This window comes from Scyliorhinus torazame, chromosome 1 (assembly GCF_047496885.1).
Source record: "Scyliorhinus torazame isolate Kashiwa2021f chromosome 1, sScyTor2.1, whole genome shotgun sequence".
NCBI classification, from domain to species: domain Eukaryota; kingdom Metazoa; phylum Chordata; class Chondrichthyes; order Carcharhiniformes; family Scyliorhinidae; genus Scyliorhinus; species Scyliorhinus torazame.
This window is the reverse complement of record NC_092707.1, coordinates 405,920,195-405,942,122: the sequence shown is the minus strand read 5'-3', so window position 1 is coordinate 405,942,122 and position 21,928 is coordinate 405,920,195. Positions and strand designations below refer to the sequence as shown.

Below are 21,928 nucleotides of genomic sequence, written 5' to 3'. Positions count from 1 at the left end.
GATGAGGAGACATTTCTTCACACAAAGAGAGGTGAGTCTGTGGAATTCATTACCGCAGGAAGTAGTTGATGCTAAAACATTGAATATATTCAAGAGGCGGCTGGATATAACACTTGGGGAGAATGGGATCAAAGGCTATGGGGGGAAAGCAGGATTAGGCTACTGAGTTGGATGATCAGCCATGATCGTGATGAATGGCGGAGCAGGCTCGAAGGGCCAAAAGGCCTCCTCCTGCTCCTATCTTCTATGTATAAAACATTCTTTGGGGACGTAGAACGGTTAATATCGGCCTTCGTGTAGGCGGGGAAATCTCTGAGGATTCGGAGGGTAGTTATACAGAGGGATAGACAGGAGGTCTCACCTTGCCCAACCTGATATTTTGTTACTGGGCTGCTAATGCAGAGGCGGTGCTGGGATGGTGAGCGGACCCGGGGTCTACCTGGGTGCAGATGGGAGTCCGGCTGGTGCACGGGGTCCAGTTTGGGCGCACTGGTGACGGTTTCTCTTTCATTCACTCCGGCAAAGTACTCGCCAACCCCACAGGTGGTCTCCACTAAAATATGGAGGCAAATCCGTCAACATTTTAAACTGGGATCAGTGTCAAGGCTGGCCCCAATTTGTGCCAACCACCAGTCTGAGTCGGCGAGGTTGGATGCCACATTTGGAATGTGGGCGGCGAAGAGGCTGGAGAGATTATGTGGCCCATTCCCGAAGGGCCAGTTATGGAATCATTGAATTTACAGTGCAGAAGGAGGCCATTCGGCCCATCGAGTCTGCACCGGCCCTTAGAAAGAGCACCCTACCCAAGGTCAACACCTCCACCCTTACCCGTAACCTCAATTAACCTTTTTGGACACGAAAGGCAATTTATCATGGCCAATCCACCTAACCTGCACATCTTTGGACTGTGGGAGGAAACCGGAGCACCCGGAGGAAACCCACGCAGACACGGGGAGAACATGCAGACTCCGCACAGACAGTGACCCAAGCCGGAATCGAACCTGGGAACCTGAAGCTGTGAGGCAGCAGTGCTAACCACTGTGTCACCGTGCCAGCCTGGAGGAATTGAAAGAGAAGTTTGGGCTCTCGGGGCCCAGATTCATTTCGGAATTTTATTAGACTAACGTTCCCGAAATTCCCAATGGCACCACCATGCTCCCCGAGAGAGAGGATCCTTTCCTGCACGGGGTCGGACGAGGGTGGTACCTCTGGCAGATACGGGCGGATTCTGGCGGAGGACTCCGCTTCGGTGGAGGGGGGTGAAAGCCAAGTGGGAGGAGGAGCTGGGGCCCGTATTGGAGGACGGGGTGTGGAGTGAGGCCCTCGCAGGGCGGGGGTGAACGCCACATCCTCGTGTGTGAGACTGAACTGCATCCCCACCTGACGGTAGTGTTCAGGTCACACCTGACAAGGGCTCGAATGAGTCGCTTCTTTGCCGGGTCTGAGGACAGGCGCGGACGCTGTTCGGTGGGAGGGGTGGGGGGGGGGTGCAGCTAACCACATGAACATGATTTTGTCCTGTCCCAAACTACTGAGCTTTTGGGTCTCCCTTTTCAACACCATTTCTGTGATTCTGAGCATCGATATTGAACCCAGTCCCTTGGTAGCCATATCCGGGGTAGCAGAGCTGCGGGGTGGGGGGGGGGGGGGGGGGGGGGCCTCCCCCCAGAGCCTTGGCTTGGCTAGGTGACTTAATGGAGAAGGTTACATACACCGTGAGGAGGTTAACTGAAGGGTTCTACTGGAGATAGTTTATCGTCTACTTCAAGTTGGTCACTGATAGCTGCTGGGAGGAGGTGGGGGGGGGGGGGGGGGGGGGGGCTTGTTCCCACTGGGGAGGGGGCAATGGTAATTTGGTTTGTATTATAAAGAACAAAGGAAAGGACAGCACAGGAACAGGCCCTTCGGCCCTCCGCGTCTGCACTGATCGTGATGCCCGGACTAAAAACCAAACCTTCTGCCCTCACTCGGTCCGTGGCAAGAACAAACAACTGTTTTACTGTTGTTTTTGCATTTTATAAACAGAAAAAGGTGAATGAAAAGGTTTTGGAAACAGGGACAAGTAAAGAGATGCAGGGATTTAGAAGAGGAATTTCCGCAGCCCAAGCCTTTACCTGATCAGTTTATATTTGGAGATAAACGTTTTGGCGCAGTCACGCTGCGAGCAGATGTATGGACGTTGTCCAGTGTGGGAGTAGGAGTGTGTGGTCAGCTTGTCTGCAGTGAGGAGGATCTTCTCACACAGTGGACAGGGGAATGTCTTCCCTGCTTTTGCCTCTTCCCCTTCCCTCCCTGTGCCCACCGCCTCGTCGGCTTGCTGCAGGACCTTCAGGCTGGCCGTCTGGTCAAACTGACCCCCGTGGACCGGGGTGTCTGTCTTCAAGCAGGTGGAAATGTGCCCGGTCCCCAGGCGCCCAGTCGCGTGGCCCGGCTGGCTGCAGGGGTGGGTCTCCAGCAAACCGAAGTTGCTGAAGACATTGCAGCAACTGGAGCACTTCCACCGGTCGGCTGTCTCCCCCTGCAGGAGAAAGAAGCAACTGCACTTTAATTTAGGCTCATCGAATCGGCAGCACCGAATGAACGTCATGGCACCCCCAACCCACTCTTTGAAAGATCCCATCAAATAGTCTCACCCCTCTTCCCTGGAGCCCTGCTCTATTCTCTCCATCAAGTATTTGTCCAATTCCCCTTTGAAAGTTACATCTGCTTCTATCACCCTTTCAGGCTCATAACTCAGTGTAGAGAAAAAACCCTCTCCTCGTCCTATTCTGGTTATTTTGCCAATTATCCGATCGGTCTATCCTGTGTATCCATGTTTCCTGGTTATCCATTTCCTCTGGTTATCGACCCTGCTGCCATTGGAAAAAGATTTTCCCTAACGGCTTCCCTTCCCTTTGGAGGAGCCACACTTTAGAAACACATGGATGGGACCCCTGAAACGTTATTTGCTTTCCCTTCTTAGATCTGTATCAGTGTGGGCTCTACACCCTAAACACAACTCACTGAGGTCATAATGCTTCTATTGTACGGTCACGTTCCCTCGGTGTTATAACCCGCACGGGACCTATGGGGTTGGAGCAATCGGTCTCGCCATGAGTCTCGCCAAATAACAGCTCCCCCGCTTAAGGGGGCGGGGAGCCCGAGGCCAATAATGGTTGAGTTCAGTAAAGTCGGCCAGGCGTGGAACCGACGGACCAGACCCGGCCGGAATCTGGTGGGTATCGTAAATATAACTGCTTTTGCAATCAACCTCGTTTTCTATTGGCCATCTCGGTCCGGACTCGTTTGTGGCCGTCAAATCTGAGAAAAGTCTCCAAGCTCCTCAAGGCCAATTGGAATATTTCTAAGTGCAGCAACTATAGTTATCCAAACATGGACAATCAAACCTGCCCATTTACTCCACAGCAAAGCCCCAGAGACAGCAAGCAGATGGTACAGATTGAGGGAGGAATGTTGGCCAGGACACTGGGGAAATTATTGAATATTTGATTAGTTAACAGTGACTTTTAACCATTTATGTCGAGCCACGTAATGTAATCTTGAACAGGCAAATGACGTGCCATAGGCAAAGAACAGTAGTTGAGATCTTCTACATTTTTGTTTGGCAAAGAGACAGGCTCTCCAGCTCTGGGCTATTGGAGAATCAGGCAATGTGATCAAACAAGCCACCCCTGAGTGACAAAATGAGACTTACCGCAGTGGGAGATGAGTAGACCCCAGGCTCCTGCTTGATAAACACTGAAGGAGCTTCCATGAACTTGGCGTAATCTGCTGCATACCAGACTTTCAGCTCCGTGTGTGGTTGGATGCTCTGCAGAAGATATCATTCCATTAGCACCTACACAGTTATCACCTACCCATGATGGGACTTCACCACATCTGTGTACCACCCCTCTGCAGCGGAACCCAGTGAGTGACACCACCCACCATTGGCTGACACTTGATCTGTGGACGTCACTTGCCTTTACTGTGACGCCTCCATTGGATCCAGGTCCTGCTAAGGCCTGCAGCACCTACCTTGACCGTTGTGAAGTACACTTCTCCCTGGTGCTGGTACGCTACGAGAGTTTGCTCCTCCAGATTCCTCGCAGGCCGCACAAACATCATCCAGTTACCCGATTCTTCATCCGGGGAGTTGAGGAAATATTTCACCCCATCCTTCAAAACCTGGGGAGACAGACGGTGTAGCAATGGAACAAAGTGTACAACCGGGCTCCCTCAAGCACACCACTGCCCCCCTCGCCAATCGCAGAAACGCAGGGGCAAACAGGAGGAGGCCACGCAGCCTGTGGCACAATTCAGTTGGAAGATGGGGGGCGGTCTTTATCTGTGTTATTGGCTGTCGTTCCATTTCCCCGAATGTCCTCGCCCGATGACAGTCTATCAATCTCAACTGTGAAATTTTCATTTGCCCCTCAGCTTCAACAGCTTTTGGTTCTAGAATTCCACCCCCTTTGTGTAAGTACATGTTTCCTGTGTGAAGTACACAGACACTGTTGGCACCTCCTTATACCTCATGGTGCAGCACATTCGTGCCAACAGGGGTTTGTACTGCAAGCCCTTGCCCTACCGCCCTGTGCCAATTGATGCCAATGCCATTGCCCGAAGGATACCTTTTAAAAAAAAATAAACTTAAAAGTACCCAATTATTTTTTTCCAATAAAGGGGCAATTTAGTGTGGCCAATCCACCTACACGTTTGGGTTTTGGGGATGGGACCCACGCAAACATGCAGAGAATTTGCAAAGTCCACACAGACAGTGACCCGGGACCGGGATCGAACCCGGGTCCTCAGCGCCGTGCGGCAGCAGTGCGAACCACTGCGCCACCGTGCCGTCAGCCTGAAGGATACCTGAAAATGTACAACCTACAAGGCATGAGTCAGGAGTGTGTTGGAATACTCCCCACTTGCCTGGATGAGTGCAGCTCCAACAACACTCAAGAAGTTCGACATCATCCAGGACAAAGCAGCCCACTTTATTGGTACCCCATTCACCATCTTAAATATTCACTCGCTCCACCACCTCTGCACAGTAGCAGCCGTGTGTACCATCTACAAGATGTACTCCAGCAACTCACAAAGGCTCCTTCAACAGTACCATCCAAACCCATGACCTCGACAATCTAGAAGGACAAGGAAAGGGCAGTAAGGGGAACACCATCAATTGCAAGTTCCCCCCAAGCCACTCACCGCCCTGACTTGCAAGTATACTGGCCGTTCCTTCACTGTCGCTGGCTCAAAATCCTGTAACTCCCTCCCTGACTGCACTGTGGGTGTACCTACAGCTGTTCTGAAAGAAGGTTCACCCCCATACAGTCAGCATAAACAGAACCAAACAATGGTGTCCCAACACTGGTGCTACTGTTACAGTGCGCTTTGGTCTGCTCCTCGCTGCACTGTCAAGTTCAACAGTATAAAAGTGGCTTCTGAAGAGGAGAAGGAGAAAACCGCAGATGAAGGAATTCTGCCGCTTTTCTTTCTGTTGTTATGGGCCAGGGTTTAGAGAACCCCAAAGTGTATCATGGAGTTCACCTGACCCACAACTTTTAATACATTGTGGTATGGGGAGCACACGGCCCACTCTACAGGTGTGGGACAGCAGAAACGGAAAAGTATTTTTTAAAGCAAAACAATGTTTATTCTATGAACTTACGTTAACCTTTTTAAAACATACAGTGAACATCTTAGCAACCATTAATTCAAATACAACCCCCAAAGACTACAACGCTAAGTAATCCTTTAAGCTTTCCTTTTAACATCCATAAGACTTAAAACACCTTTTACCAGAAGCACATCAGGTTAAAGTCACTACTGTTATTAGTTTTAAATCATCAGGATCGATTTACAGTTTTTAGATTACAGAGAGAGACTAATACACCTTCTCGCCTTTTTCAAACATACAGAGAACAACTTAGCAACCATCAATTCAAATACAACCCCCAAAGAATACAACACTAATTAATCCTTAATAACTTCCCAAACAACATTCAGAAGACAAAAGAAACACCTTTTAACAGAAGCACATTAGGTTTACATTCACCACTGCGAACATTTATAATTCTGAATTCACCAAATGATCAAGAGATAGTCTTTTCATGGCAGAGAGATCAACAGTACACCCGCTCTGTCTGGCTTCAGCTCCAACACTGAAAACAAAACTAAAACACACCTTGCAGCAAACAGCCTAAAATTAAAGTAAAAAGCTGACAGACAACCCAGCTCCACCCACACTCTGACATCACTGATAAACACCCATTTCTTAAAGGTACATTTCTTAAAAACCCATTTCTTAAAGGTACTCTCACATGACACTGTCATAAATTTGTAGGTTCTGGAAAATATAAATTTAGCTCTTTCTGAAACAGTACAGAATGTGAGGAGAGCGGGGACACCTGGAAACTCCCTTAGCCAATAGGTGTACACTTTTTGGGAATGCAGTGTAATCTGAGAGAATCTCACAGTACAGATGAGGCCATTTGACCCATCATGTCTGTGCTGCCGCTTGGTGCAACCTGGTCCCAGCTGTTTCCTCGTAACTCTGAAGGAAATGCCCAATTGCTTTGTCAAGATGGCCACTGAACGGGATTCCACCATCCTGCCTGGCGGTACATTCACGTTCCTGAACCAAAGGAGGAGACGGGGGAGGCGGGGGAGAAGGTCATTCGATCGCATCCTAACTGATTCATCCAGAGGGAACATAAGGGTCTCCCGAGGTAGATCCCGTTGGTTCTTAATAGACTCCAGGGATCTGACCCCCACTCCCCAGGCACATCATTAAATAAAACTCTCTGGAGTCGAGGGGAACGGGAGATGATTCAAACATTTCTGGGGGGCTTGGACAGGGTTGACACTCGGAAGCTGCTTGCCCTGCCTGGGGTCAGAATCCCAGTTAACCCTTTACCAGCGAGGAGGGATATCCCCGCTCCCGAGGACTGTGGGGAATTCCCTACCGGGGGAGGGGGGGGGTGCTCAGTTGCTGAACGTATTCACGGTTGAAATCGCTCGATTTTTAAGCACTCAGTGAACAGGGGAGAGGTCAAAGAGCCACGATCTTCCTGACCATGTTTAAGGGTTAACGTGACCGACTCCTGCTCCTATTATGTTACCTCAATCTCATTGCAAGGGAGGCTAAACGACTTGTCCTTCTCAATCCATTACCTGCAACACAAGCCCGCTGTCATCAGTGTTGTTCAGCCTGGTTGAAAGCCGACCCACGTACGGTCCAAACTGTGTCCGCTTCTGAATCGCCTTCTTGGCAAATACTCCGAGGACTGTAAGAGGGCACCAAATGACATAGGATTACATAGTCTTTACAGCACAGAAACAGCCACTTTCACTTGGGTGAAAGCAGAACGAGGGGCCATAGCCTCAAAATAAGGGGAAGTAGATTTAGGACCGAGCTTCGGAGGAACTTCTTCACCCAAAGGGTTGTGAATCTATGGAATTCCTTGCCCAGTGAAGCAGTGGAGGCTCCTTCATTAAATGTTTTTAACATAAAGATCGATAGTTTTTTGAAGAATAAAGGGATTAAGGATTATGGTGTTCGGGCCGGAAAGTGGAGCTGAGTCCACAAAAGATCAGCCATGATCTCATTGAATGGCGGAGCAGGCTCGAGGGGCCAGATGGCCGACTCCTGCTCCTAGTTCTTATGTTCTAACTGCTCCACGTCAGGGTTCCTACTCCACACACGTCTCTTTCCACATTACTTCCTGCGCCCCTATCAGCATAACCACTAATCCTTTCGCCTGCATCTGTCTCCATCTGGATTCCTTCCTGCAGCTCCACAAGTGGAAATAACATGGCCACCCTTTCAAATCCTTTCATAAGGGGCAGCACGGTAGCACAGTGGTTAGCACAGTTACTTCACAGCTCCAGGGTCTCAGGTTCGATTCCCGGCTTGGGTCACTGTCTGTGCGGAGTCTGCACGTCCTCCCCGTGCGTGAGTGGGTTTCCTCCGGGTGCTCCGGTTTCCTCCCACAGTCTAAAGACGTGCAGGTTAGGTGGATTGACTAAGCTAAGATAGTGACAAAGCTAAAATTGCCCCTTGTTGCCAAAAAAGGTTAGGTGGGTTTATGGGGATGGGGTGGAGGTATGGGCTTAGGTAGGGTGCTCTTTCCAAGGGCTGGTGCAGACTTGATGGGCCAAATGGCCTCCTTCCGCACTGTAAATTCTATGATAACCTTAAAGATCTCTGTCAGATCAGGAGATGCAGCCTGTTCAGCTTTACCTGATGGGTAAAAGCTCTCAGATCTGGTATCATTCTGGTCAACATTCTCAAGTATTCCTATACACAGTGTCTCCTGTCTACACAAACTGGTCGGCGATATCCACCTGCGCATGCACACTTGTCCACATACGCAGAGAATCCCAATGACGGTGCGAGCAAAATTCCACCAGGGAGTGGCTGCCGTGAAACCTAACCTGACGGCACTGAGAGGGTGGGGCAGCCAGACATGACTGACATCCGCACTGACCCGACAGTAAGGCAGTTTGTCAGCTTGAGGTGTGTAAGCCAATCAGAGCTGCGGGCGGGGGACTAAATGAATCATTTGGGGGAGCGGTTCAGGACAAGGACAAGGTTGTGACCAAACGAGGCCCAGAGTGAGACCGTGAGCGAGTCAAAGCAGCGAATTGGTGCCCTGGACAATGGCCCACTGCGTCCTTCGGTGGCCTGCTCCTGTCTGGGGAGTTGTGGGACGAATGTTGGTGGGCACAATGTGAGTTTGTTTTCACTGGTTTGGAGATGGGAACTTGCCTGGTGTTTTTTTTACAGCGTCTGTATTTGCTTTCAAAACCCAGAGGGAAAGGTCTTTAATAACTGTTTGATAAGCATCTCTGCCCTTAACTGCTGCCTGTACTCACAGAGTAAAGCAGAACTGAGAGCGCAGCCTTTTCGATCAACCTTTTACAATGTCGAGACCTGAACTGTGCTCAATGTGGCCTAACTAAGTCTCACTACAAGTTTAAACAATGGATGGTCAGTCAGTGATTGAATAACAACGTGGGGTTAAAGTGTACAAGTGTGCTTCAGGAATGTGTTCCAGGTCTATGTGGGCTGTGACAGCTGCATGTATCGGTCCATCTCATATCAGAAACATTATTCAACTGTTCTCCTATTGGCTAGCGGTTCTCGGTTGGCCGAGACTACCTCAAAGTCTCTGTAAACCAGCCTGTGGCCTACTGCCTCTACTCCATCGAGTATACTCCGATCCACACAAATACCTCTACATTCAACTGTCTGCAATACACCCGCATCTCCATTGCCACCCCTGAAACCCACTCCCTCCTCTGAGTTTCTCAGTAGGTATATCCACGCAAAATCATGGCTATGACTTTGTATCTTCAAACTGGGATCTATTAGCTCTCTCTCAACATTCCCCCCCTCACTCTTCCCATTCTTCCTCCTCTCAATATTCTGCATTGTTCTTCCTATATCCTTCTTTTAATTTGTTCATGGAATATGGGTGTCACCCAGCCCTAGTTGCCCCTCAGACGGCGGGTGGTGGGCTGCCTTCTTGAACCGCTGCAGTACTTGAGGTGTAGGTACACCACAGTGCTGTTAGGGAGGAAGTCCATGGAATTTGACCGAGCGACAGTGAAGGAACGGCCGATATATATCCAAGCCAGGATTGTGTGTGGCTTGGAGGGGTAACTTGCAGGTGTTGTTGGAGCTGCACTCACCCAGGCAAGTGGAGAGTATTCCATCACACTCCTGACTTGTGCCTTGTAGATGGTGGACAGGCTTTGGGGGATCAGGAGGTGAGTTACTCACTGCAGGACTCCCAGCCTCTGACTTGTTCTCGAGGCCACAATATTTATGTGGCGGGTTCAGTTAAGTTTCTAGTTGATGGTAACCCGGAGGATATTTCTGAATTAGTTTGCCCCTGTACCCATTCCTCACTTTGTCGCCGTTTCTGTTGTTTTTTCATTGGGTGCAGTTCTGTCCACTTCTTGTTCTTTGGTTTCTATTCATTCACCTTAATCTGTAAGTGATACCTTTCAAACAGGAGATTCTTGTGGCCCACTCGCTGCGCGGGGTACTCACTCTGTCGGCAGGCAGCTGGCATCTCCAACACCCGGAGAGCAAGGTAGTGTGGCAGAGTTAACCGGGCACGGCTGGGGATGGTTCTGTCTTTCACCTTGATCAATGGTCCATGTATCCTGCACTCCCCAGGCAGGCACTTTCCACAGTCCGCACACCCTACAACAACAACGTGCATTCACATAGCCACTTTAATGTCATAAACATGTACCAAAGCATCTCACAGCAGCAAATCAAACAGAATCGGATACTCAGCGATATAAAGAGATAGTAAAATAAATGGTCAAAGGCTTAGCCAAAGATGTAAGGCGGCATTCTCCGTTATGCCGAAATCGGGAAACGCGATTGGGCGGAGAATCGGTTCCGATGCCGAAACCGCAGCGTGAGCCAGGGGGTGATCACCGGGGTACCCTGGGGCCAGGGGGCGATCTCCGGGATACCCTGGGGTCAGGGGGTGATCACCGGGATACCCTGGGGCCAGGGGGCGATCACCGGGATACCCTGGGGTCAGGGGGCGATCACCGGGATACCCTGGGGTCAGGGGGTGATCACCGGGATACCCTGGGGCCAGGGGGTGATCACCGGGATACCCTGGGGTCAGGGGGTGATCACCGGGATACCCTGGGGTCAGGGGGCGATCTCCGGGGTACCCTGGGGCCAGGGGGCGATCACCGGGATACCCTGGGGCCAGGGGGTGATCACCGGGATACCCTGGGGTCAGGGGGTGATCGCTGGGGTACCCTGGGGCCAGGGGGCGATCGCCGGGATACCCTGGGGCCAGGGGGTGATCTCCGGGATACCCTGGGGTTAGGGGGCGATCGCCGGGATACCCTGGGGCCAGGGGGTGATCACCGGGATACCCTGGGGTTAGGGGGCGATCTCCGGGATACTGTCCCCCTACGAGCACCTGCTGATGACAGGCCGCTCGACACAAACCGAAAGGGGTTCCACTCGATGAACGTGCAGCTTGTGTGCAGCTGCACAACACGCACGTCTGTGCCCGATACCCGGGCAGTGTGCACAGCGCCTTCATCCTGACACATTCGATGATTCCTGACATGTTCGAGATGCCCCCTCCCCCCCTGAGGGGCTGTCTTCTGTGTGACAGGGATTATCCGCTGCGGTCGAGGCTGATGTTGCCAATCCGGAGCCCACAGACCGGTGTGGAGACCCGCTACAACGATGCCCAGACAGTGACCAGGAGAATGATCGAGCGGAGCACCGGCCTCCTGAGGATGTGGTTCAGGTGCCTGGACCGCTCTGGAGGGGCCCTCCAGTACGAGGCGGAGAGGGTCTCCCGCATGGTGGCGGCCTCCACAACATCGCGCAGCAGAGGGCCGACCTGCTGGAGGAGGAGGAGGAGGAACGCCAGGCATTGTCCGACGAGGAGGATGTGGGGGGAGGGTGAGTGTGGGCAGGACATGGGGCCCAGGAGGCCACAGGACGTGCGCGCCACGGCCACACGCACAAGACACTCTGATCGCCGCCCGGTTTTCCAACTCAAGGGGGGGGGGTGCAGGAACTGGCCAGGGGCAAGACACCACATCTCACCCCCACACACCTTTGGCCACCTCCCCGCCTGCAACCCCTCTCTGATACATACCTGCCACAATACGAGCTGGGGGCACTGGGTTGGCAGCAAGACCGGGTCCGGTCCATGGCATAGAGGACAACCCACTCTGCGATGAGCTCTGGTGCTCCACATCGTTTGACAATGTCTGACCCCTGCCCACGGGAGCACCTTCCACCGTCCACCTGGGTGAACCCTGTATGCCAGCTGGCCGTCCCACCGCACGGTGCCATCGAATCCCTGGGGTGACGGTGGTGGGGTCGGTAGGTGGGGAGCCCAGCCCTCCCACAATGTCTGCCCATTCCACCCTCCCCCCCCCCTCCCAACACACAGTCTCCCGCACGTCCACTCTGGCCAGCCCAGCAAACCAGCCCACACGCATCTGACAGCACATCGAGGGCGGTGGTAACAGGTGTTTAATGTACACAAATATATACAGTCTGTGCCCTAGCCCCGTAACTAAACTGTGCCCTTCATCCGTGCCAACTGAACTGGTGTCTAACTTGCTGACCTCACGGACCTAACGCTACATCTAGGTGGATCCCCAGACTGTACATCAGGAGTGGAGGCGGCCTGCTGTGATCCTGCCCTGTGACCTGGGTCCCCATGGTGGCCGTCTTCTGGGGCGACAGGGCATTGATGGGCCCGTCTGCTCCTCAGGTGATCGGGTGGCGCCCTGTTCTGCCTGCTGCCCACCAGATGCACCAGGGCGGGGGTGGTGTCCGAGGTGCTGCGGTGTTCCGGCACCTCCACTACCGGGGTCACCGGCACGGGCCCCATCACCACTCCCTCCCTCAGGGTGCCCAATGGCCCCTGGGCGACTCCATGGGACGGAGGGAGCGAACTGAGCTATCCGCTGAGGCAACCCTGCCACCTGGCACTGCCAGTCCTGGAGGCCCGCTCTGGTCTCGACCAGCGTCTGCTTGCCACACGGCCAAGGAGCGCAGGGAGTGGACCATCTCTGCCTGTGTAACACCACATCACCCTGCGAGTGTGCTGTATCAGCCAGTGACTGGGCTACCTCCCTCTGGGCCTGGGCCACCTCCCTCTGGGACTGGGCCACATCCCTCTGGAACTGGGCCACCTCCCTCTGGGACTGGGCCACCTCCCTCTGGGACTGGGCCACGTTCAGGAGCGCCGCTGCGATGTCCAGGTGGCTCTGGCCTGTGAGAGGGCAGCCCTGTCCTGGGCCTCAGCCAGTGCCTGCACAGACTGCCCCAGGCCTTGGACACGCTGATCCATAGCCCAAGCCGCCGCTCACAAGGCCTCCACTGTGGACGCCACTCGTGGGGTGTTGGCCTGGGTCACAATATGTTCGGCACCACCTCCTGCTCCTGCAGGCGGTTGGACTCCTCCACCTGTACCTGCAGGTGCTGGATTCTCGTCGACAACCCCTCATGTAGTCCCTGGCTCTGCGACTGCATCTCCATTATAGACGGGACTGTCCGTTCCAGAAGCCCGGGACCTGTCCTAACGGCAGCTAGTTCCTGGGTCGGCCCACCCTCCGACCAGCCGCCCCTTCGGGAGTTCCTACTTTTTAAAAAAAATTTAGAGCGCCCAATTAATTTTTTCCAATTAAGGGGCAATTTATCGTGGCCAATCCACCTGCGCATCATAGAACCAGTCCTGGAAATCACGTGGGAAGTGTTATCATAGAATTTACAGTGCAGAAGGAGGCCATTCGGCCCATCGAGTCTGCACCGGCCCCCGGAAAGAGCACCCTACCCAAGGTCCACACCCCCACCCTATCCCCCTAACCCAGTAACCCCACCCAACACTAAGGGCAATTCTGGACACTAAGGGCAATTTAGCGTGGCCAATCCACCTAACCTGCACATCTTTGGACTGTGGGAGGAAACCGGAGCACCCGGAGGAAACCCACGCACACACGGGGAGGATGTGCAGACTCCGCACAGACAGTGACCCAAGCCGGGAATCGAACCTGGCACCCTGGAGCTGTGAAGCAATTGTGCTATCCACGATGCTACCGTGCAGCCCTTAATCTTTGGATTGTGGGGGCGAAACCCACGCAAACACGGGGAGAATGTGCAAACTCCACACGGACAGTGACCCGGGGCCGGGATCAAACTCGGGATCTCGGCGCCGTGAGGCAGCAGTGCTAACCACTGCGCCGCTGTGCTGCTCCCGGGTGTTCCTACCTCCACCTGCTGTACCGGACCAGCCGTGCGGTGAACACCAGAGAGTGTCCCAGGAGCCTCTTCACCAAAGTGCCCAACCGAGGTGGGTGTCTCTGGGATGGTGGAGGGTGTTGGAGGGACAGCTGTGACGGGAAATCTGTGTCATCCCCGGACTCGAGCTCCGGGGTGTGCTGGGTCACAGGTCCGTGGCTGATGTCCATGCTGCTCTCCCCATCGCTGCTCGACACCCGGAGCTCCGGCGGTGGCACTGGCTGGGGGCGGGGATACCAGATAGACCCGCGCCATCACCAGCAGGTCCTGCAGGACACAAGACAAGATGCAGGGAATAGTCTGGGGAGAGTGGGGGTGAGGGTGAGGATGGGCGTGAGGGTGGTGATGAGGGTGGGGGTGATGGTGAGGTATGCAGGTGAGGGTGGTGTGGGTCTGGTGTTGGGGGGTTGACACACGTGCCAAGGGCAACCGCAGCTCAGCAGGGTCTCACTTCCTCGCCCGCGGCCGAACTCCACTCCTGCGACCTGCCTTTCCTCTGCACCTCCGACCACATCCAGTGCCTTCTGCTCGGGCACGGTGGGAGCCCGCAGGTCCGGAGGGCCCCCTCCAGTCTTCGTCCACTCCCGGGGGTTCTGGGCTACCTTCTCCTGGGGGCGAGTGGAAACAGAAAACGACAGCGTTAGACAGTCGGACATATGCAGCCCAGGGGTTTGGATAACTCTGTGGTCACGGCACCCGGCCGGTATGGTTGCCGACATGGAGTGCAGGCTGGGGGTTCGGCCACCCGCCTGCTGGCAGGGCGGGGGAGGTGGGGGGGAGGGGGGGGGGATACAGGTGTGTGGGACGGGCTTCAACCCCAGGGGCACTGTGTTGCCGACTCCTACTGGCTGCCCTGAGGAGCTGGTGCTGTTCCATCCTGCACCGCAGTCTGGTCCGGACCGTGTTCCTCGTGGCACTGTCCGCCTCTGCCCCTGCGCCCAGACACTCAAATGGCAGCGGGTGGCAGCCTCCTTCCTGGGCTGGGTACAGGGTCACCCACCTCTCCTCCACCACGCCCAGGGGGGTCTCCAGCTCGGCGTCCGTGGGGCCGTGCGTCTTGCTGCCATCTTGTTGGCTGGGTTGGTGTGTGTGGGGAGTGCAGTGTGCGTGGGGAGTGCAGTGTGTGTGGGGAGTGCAGTGTGTGTGGGGAGTGCAGTGTGCGTGGGGAGTGCACTGTGTGTGGGGAGTGCAGTGTGCGTGGGGAGTGCAGTGTGTGCGGGGAGTGCAGTGTGCGCGGGGAGTGCAGTGTGCGCGGGGAGTGCAGTGTGCGCGGGGAGTGCAGTGTGCGTGGGGAGTGCAGTGTGCGTGGGGAGTGCAGTGTGCGTGGGGAGTGCAGTGTGCGTGGGGAGTGCAATGTGCGTGGGGAGTGCAGTGTGCGTGGGTAGTGCAGTGTGCGTGGGGAGTGCAGTGTGAGTGGGGAGTGCAGTGTGCGTGGGGAGTGCAGTGTGCGTGGGGAGTGCAGTGTGCGTGGGGAGTGCAGTGTGTGCGTGGGGAGTGCAGTGTGTGTGGGGAGTGCAGTGTGCGTGGGGAGTGCAGTGTGTGTGGGGAGTACAGTGTGCGTGGGGAGTGCAGTGTGCGTGGGGAGTGCAGTGTGCGTGGGGAGTGCAGTGTGCGTGGGGAGTGCAGTGTGTGCATGGGGAGTGCAGTGTGCATGGTGAGTGCAGTGTGCATGGTGAGTGCAGTGTGCGTGGGGAGTCAGTGTGCGTGGGGAGTGCAGTGTGTGCGTGGGGAGTGCAGTGTGCGTGGGGAGTGCAGTGTGCGTGGGGAGTGCAGTGTGCGTGGGGAGTGCAGTGTGTGCGTGGGGAGTGCAGTGTGCGTGGGGAGTGCAGTGTGTGCGTGGGGAGTGCAGTGTGTACCTGCGGCTGCAGCCTGTCAGCCTCCTGAGTGTTAATCACGGACCCGGCGAATCCGGCACTGTATCTCATTGGAATCGATTATGCTCCATGTGGCGCCGGTGCTAGTCCCTCAGCAGTCGCTGAATCGGTCCAGGTTCGGCGCGAAACTCCACGAATCCTGCGCTGCCGTCAACACTTAGTCCCAAGAACGGAGAATCCGGACTTCCGGTGGCGGCCATGGAGGAGTAGGTCGCACATTTGATAGCTCCCACCTGTGACGGACTTTTGGACTTTTTTCCACCGTTTTTTCCCGGATTTTATTGGATAAATCGCTGAAGAGTGAGGAGAAATCCCCCTCCGGTGTACGGAGAACTGGACCAGAAGTGGCCGTGTGAGAAGACAAAGTCCTATAAGGAAGACGCGAGCAGAGCCGGTAACGCGGGACAGCATGGCGGAGGGCAAGGGCCGCGGGGAGACGGCACAGTGGTCGACGGAGCAGCTGGTGGAGTTTTTTGAAGACTGCTTCGCCAAGCTGAAGAAGACACGCTGGACACGATCAAGGCTTCGATTGATCAAGTTGTGCAGAATCAAGAGACCCATGGGAGAGCGATCCAGGAGGTGGGGAAAAAGGTGTTGGAGCACGAGGAGTCCATAACCGTGCTGGAGACCAAGGTGGGGATGATGAACGACCGCCAGAAATAATGCAGGAGAAGCTGGAGGACCGGGAGAACAGGTCCAGGAGGCAGAATCTTAGAACTGTCGGCCTCCCTGAAGGCAGCGAGGGATTGGAGGCGAGGGCTTGTGTGACGGACATGTTGGAGAAGTTGATGGGGGCTGAGGCGTTCCCTCGGCCCCGGAAGTGGATAGTGCGCACAGAGCCCTCGCGAGGAAGCCCCGAGCGGGCGAGCCGCCGAGGGCGATGGTGGTACGTTTCACCGATTCCTGGACAAGGAACACGTTCTGCGGTGGGCCAAGAAGGAACGGAGCTGGGTTTAATCGGGCAAAAACGGACCTCTTTCTGAAGGGGGTGACGTTCGGGATGCTGTACCCAGCCGGTCTGTGGGTCACACATGAAGAACGGGACTTCGTCTTCGAAACACCAGACCAAGAATGGACTTTTATTAAAGAAAAAAGGCTGGAGGCGAACTAAAAGAGACTGAAGTCTTGGAGAGAACGGTGGTGGTGATTTGTTGTGCTGGGCAGTATAAGGAGCGCTATGTGTAAAAAGGGGCTGTTTTGATGGCAAAAGGTAACTTTGTCTTGCAAGGAGCTGGTTAGAGGGGGGATGGGCTTTGGGGCTGGTTCCGTTTCTGTGTGTTTTTTTTTTCTAAAGTGGCTGTTTCTTCACCGTTTTGTCTGATGGTTGTTTACTGGGGACTGCGATGCTTTTAATATGTTTGTCCAAGTGGGGGGATAGGCGAGAGAACAATGGGGAGACAGACTGCTTGGTGCCATGGGCGGGCGCCATCAAGTCAGCATGGGTCAGCTGACTCACGGAAGCACAGTGGGGGGTGAGCAGGTGTTAAGCTGGAGCTTGACTTGGGGGATTGGGTTTCTGGTGCTGTTGCTAGGGGGGGAGGGAGGGGGCAGCTGCTTTTCTGACAGGGGAGGAGCTGTTTCTAGGGGACAAAGGGGAGGTCAGGAACGGCAAATGCCCGAGGGGGAGCACAAGGAGGCACGAGCTAGAGGCTGGCCTAAAAAGGGTGATGGATAGTCAGCAGCGGCCAAGGGGGGGGGGGGTTAAGCCCCTCGACCAGGCTGATCCCATGTAACGTCAGAGGGCTGAATGGGCCGGTCAAGAGGGCTTGCGTGTTTGCGCATTTGAGGGGGCTGAAGGAGGACGAGGCAATGCTACAAGAGACACACCTAAAGGTTAAAGGCCAGACGAGATTGAGAAAGGGGTGGGTTGGCCAAGTATTCCACTCAGGGCTGGACTCAAAGACCAGGGAGGTAGAGATCTTGATCAGTAAATGAGTGGCATTCGAGGCAGGGAGAATCGTGTCAGACAAGGGGGTGTAGGTACATAATGGTGAGTGGGAAGCTGGAGGGGGTGCAGGTGGTACCGGCACCAAAAGCGGCGCAAATCAGTCCGGCATCGCGCCGCCCCAAAGGTGCGGAATCATCCGCATCTTGACAGGCCGAGCCCTAACCTTGAGGGGCTAGGCCCGCGCCGGACTGATTTCTGCCCCGCCAGCTGGCGCGGAAATGACATTGCCGGGCGGCCCATGCGCGGGAGCGTCAGCGGCCGCTCACGGCATCTCCGCGCATGTGCAGTGGAGGGAGTCTCTTCTGCCGGCGGGGGGTCGGAGAATCTCGCCCATAGGCTCCGAATTTGGACGATGTGGATTTATGAGGCAGGTGTTAGGTAAGATCTCAGATTTAGAGTCACATAACCTGATTATGGGAGGAGATTTTAACACAGTCATTGATCCGGAATTGGGCCGTTTAAAATCCAGGACAGGGAGGAGGCCGGCTGCGGCAAAGGAATTGAAGGGGTTTATGGAACAGATGGGGGGAGTAGACCCATGGAGGTTTGCACAGCCAAGGGCGATGGAGTTTTCTTTTTTCTCACATGTCCACAAGGTATAGTCTCGCATCGACATTTTTGTTCTGAGCAGGGCGCTAATACCGAAGGTGGTGGATATTGAGTACTCGGCAATTGTAGTGTCGGACCGTGCCCTGCATTGGGTGGATCTAGGGGTTAGTGTGGAGAGAGGGCAATGCCCGCTGTGGAGACTGGATGTGGGGTGGCTAGCGGACGAAGCGATCTGTGGGCGGGTTAACAAGTCCATCCAGAACTACCTGGAAACAAATGATACGGGGGAGGTCTCCGCAGCGATGGTCTGGGAAGCTCTGAAGGCAGTGGTCAGAGGGGAATTAATCTCGATACGGGCCCACAGAGAAAAGGTGGAACGGGCTGAGAGGGGTAGGTTAGTGGGGGAGATACTCCAGGTGGACAGGAGATACTCGGAGGCCCCGGACGTGGGGCAACAGAGGGAGCGGCGGAGGTTACAGGCTGTTGACCACAGGGAAAGCGGTGGAACAGTTGAGGAAGGCAAGGGGGGGGGATTTATGAGTACGGGGAAAAGGCAAGCAGAATTTTAGTGCACCAGCTCAGGATAAGGGAGGCGGCCAGGGAGATAGGTAAAGTAAAGAGTAGAGGCGGGAATACTGTCCTGGACCCAGCGGGCGTGAATGAGGTGATTCAGGACTTTTATAGTGAGCTATATGAGTCGGAGCCCCCGGCTGGGATGGAGGGGATGAGGCAGTTTTTGGATCAGTTGAGGTTCCCGAGGGTGGAGGAGAACCTGGTGGAAGGGCTGGGAGCCCCAAATTGAGATTGAGGAAATAATGGAGGGGCTGGAGGCCATGCAGTCGGGCAAGGCTCCGGGGCCTGACGGCTACCCGGTGGAATTCGATAAGAAGTTTTCAGAGATCTGCACATCCTCCCAGTGTGTGCGTGGGTTTCCTCCGGGTGCTCCGGTTTCCTTCCACAGTCCAAAGATGTGCAGGTTAGACGGATTGGCCATGATAAATTGCCCTTAGTGTTCAAAATTGCCCTTAGTGTTGGGTTGGGTTACTGGGTTATGGGGATAGGGTGGGGGTGTACATCTTGGGTAGGGTGCTCTTTCCAAGAGCCGGTGCAGACTCAATGGGCTGAATGGCCTCCTTCTGCACTGTAAATTCTATGATCTATGATCTATATTGAGTCCACTGCTGGTGAGGACATTTAATGAAGCAAGAGAGAAGGGAGTCCTCCCCGCAACAATGTCGCAGGCCTCAATTTCATTGATCCTGAAACGGGAGAAGGATCCGGAGCAATGCGGGTCATACAGGCCGATTTCTCTACTGAATGTGGACGCCAAACTGCTGGCTCAGATACTGGCCACAAGGATAGAGGACTGTGTCCCGGGGGTGATAGGGGAAGATCAGACAGGGTTTGTTAAGGGCAGGCAACTCAAGGCCAATGTTCGAAGGCTTCTAAATGTTATTATGATCCCCTCAGGAGAGGAGGTGGACATGGTGGTAGCGATGGATGTGGAGAAGGCTTTTGATTGGGTGGAGTGGAATTACCTGTGGGAGGCGCTGGGAAGGTTTGGGTTTGGTGAGGGCTTCATTGACTGGGTGCGGTTGCTCTATCAGGCACCAGTAGCGAGCGTGTGCACGATCCGGCTGAGGTCGGGGTATTTTAAACTACACCGAGGGACGAGGCAAGAGTGCCCCACTCCCCGTTACTGTTTGCTCTGGCCATAGAGCCATCGGCCATGGCGTTAAGAGCCTCTAGGAACTGGAAAGGGCTTGTTCGGGGGCGGGTGGAGCACCGGGACTCGCTTTACACAGGTGACCTGCTCTTGTGTTTTTCAGGCCCGTTGGGAGGGGCTGGGGGAAGTTATGCGGATCCTCGGGGAATTTGGTAATTTTTCGGGGTATAAATTGAACCTGGGGAAAAGCGAGATGTTTGCGATCCAGGCAAGAGGAGAAGAGACGGGGAGATCTGCCGCTTAGAATGGGAGGGAAGAGCTTTCGGCATCTGGGAATCCAGGTGGCCCGGGAATGGGAGGCACTGCACTAGTTAAACCTATCCCGGCTGGTAGAACAATGGAAGGGGACTTTAAGAGATGGGACATGCTCCCGCTATCACTGGTGGGGAGGGTACAGACGGTGAAAATGTCGGTCCTCCCCAGATTTCTGTTTGTGTTTCAGTGCCACCCCATCTTCACCCCAAAGGCCTTTTTCAAGCGGGTGAATAAGGTTATTTTGGGCTTTGTGTGGGCGGGTAAAACCCCGCGAGTGAGGAAAGTGTTGCTGAACCGCAGTCAGGGGGAGGGTGGGTTGGTCCTGCCAAACATCTGCAATTACTACCGGGCGGCTAATATAGCCATGATTAGGAAGTGGGTAGTCTCCAGTACCTGGGTGGGAGAGGGGAAGGTATCGGATATTTACCTGGAGCTTTCGGAGGCGGAGGAAACTCCGTTGGAGGAGCTTAAGGGCAAGTGGGAGGACGAGCTAGGAGGAGAGATAGAACATAGAACATTACAGCGCAGTACAGGCCCTTCGGCCCTCGATGTTGCGCCGACCTGTGAAACCACTCTAAAGCCCATCTACACTATTCCCTTATCGTCCATATGTCTATCCAATGAGCATTTGAATGCCCTTAGTGTTGGCGAGTCCACTACTGTTGCAGGCAGGGCATTCCGCGCCCTTACTACTCTCTGAGTAAAGAACCTACCTCTGACATCTGTCTTATATCTACCTCCCCTCAATTTAAAGCTATGTCCCCTCGTGCTAGACATCACCATCCGAGGAAAAAGGCTCTCACTGTCCACCCTATCCAATCCTCTGATCATCTTGTATGCCTCTATTAAGTCACCTCTTAACCTTCTTCTCTCTAACGAAAACAGCCTCAAGTCCCTCAGCCTTTCCTCATAAGATCTTCCCTCCATACCAGGCAACATTTTGGTAAATCTCCTCTGCACCCTTTCCAATGCTTCCACATCCTTCCTATAATGCGGCGACCAGAATTGCACGCAATACTACAAATGCGGCCGCACCAGAGTTTTGTACAGCTGCAACATGACCTCATGGCTCCGAAACTCAATCCCTCTACCAATAAAAGCTAACACACCGTACGCCTTCTTAACAACCCTCTAACCTGGGTGGCAACTTTCAGGGATCTATGTACATGGACACCGAGATCTCTCTGCTCATCCACACTGCCAAGAATCTTACCATTAGCCCAGTACTCTGTCTTCCTGTTATTCCTTCCAAAATGAATCACCTCACACCTTTCTGCATTAAACTCCATTTGCCACATCTCAGCCCAGCGCTGCAGCTTATCTATGTCCCTCTGTAACTTGTAACATCCTTCCGCACTGTCCACAACTCCACCGACTTTAGTGTCATCTGCAAATTTACTCACCCATCCTTCTACGCCCTCCTCCAGGTCATTTATAAAAATGACAAACAGCAGTGGCCCGAAAACAGATCCTTGTGGTATACCACTAGTAACTGGACTCCAGTCTGAACATTTCCCATCAACCACCACCCTTTGACTTCTTCCAGCTAGCCAATTTCTGATCCAAACTGCTAAATCACCCTGAATCCCATGCCTCCGTATTTTCTGCAGTAGCCAACCGTGGGGAACCTTATCAAACGCTTTACTGAAATCCATATACACCACATCAACTGCTTTACCCTCATCCACCTGTTTGGTCACCTTCTCAAAGAACTCAATAAGGTTTGTGAGGCACGACCTACCCTTCACAAAACCGTGTTGACTATCTCTAATCAA

General features: G+C 54.1%; 1 protein-coding gene across 6 annotated transcripts in view; it reads right to left on the bottom strand.

Annotated features, from left to right (window-relative positions):
- Window positions 1-21,928, bottom strand: part of LOC140428127 (zinc finger protein PLAG1-like) — a 169,123-nt gene that overhangs the window by 16,484 nt on the left and 130,711 nt on the right. For all 6 annotated transcript variants that reach the window (XM_072514230.1, XM_072514241.1, XM_072514218.1 and 3 more), the window contains 5 exons: window positions 10,046-10,201; window positions 7,159-7,271; window positions 4,018-4,167; window positions 3,695-3,811; window positions 2,115-2,518 (listed from right to left, as the gene is read on the bottom strand). In XM_072514230.1, coding sequence (XP_072370331.1) covers window positions 2,115-2,518; window positions 3,695-3,811; window positions 4,018-4,167; window positions 7,159-7,271; window positions 10,046-10,201 — 940 coding nt within the window. The remainder of the gene's footprint in view (window positions 1-2,114; window positions 2,519-3,694; window positions 3,812-4,017; window positions 4,168-7,158; window positions 7,272-10,045; window positions 10,202-21,928) is intronic.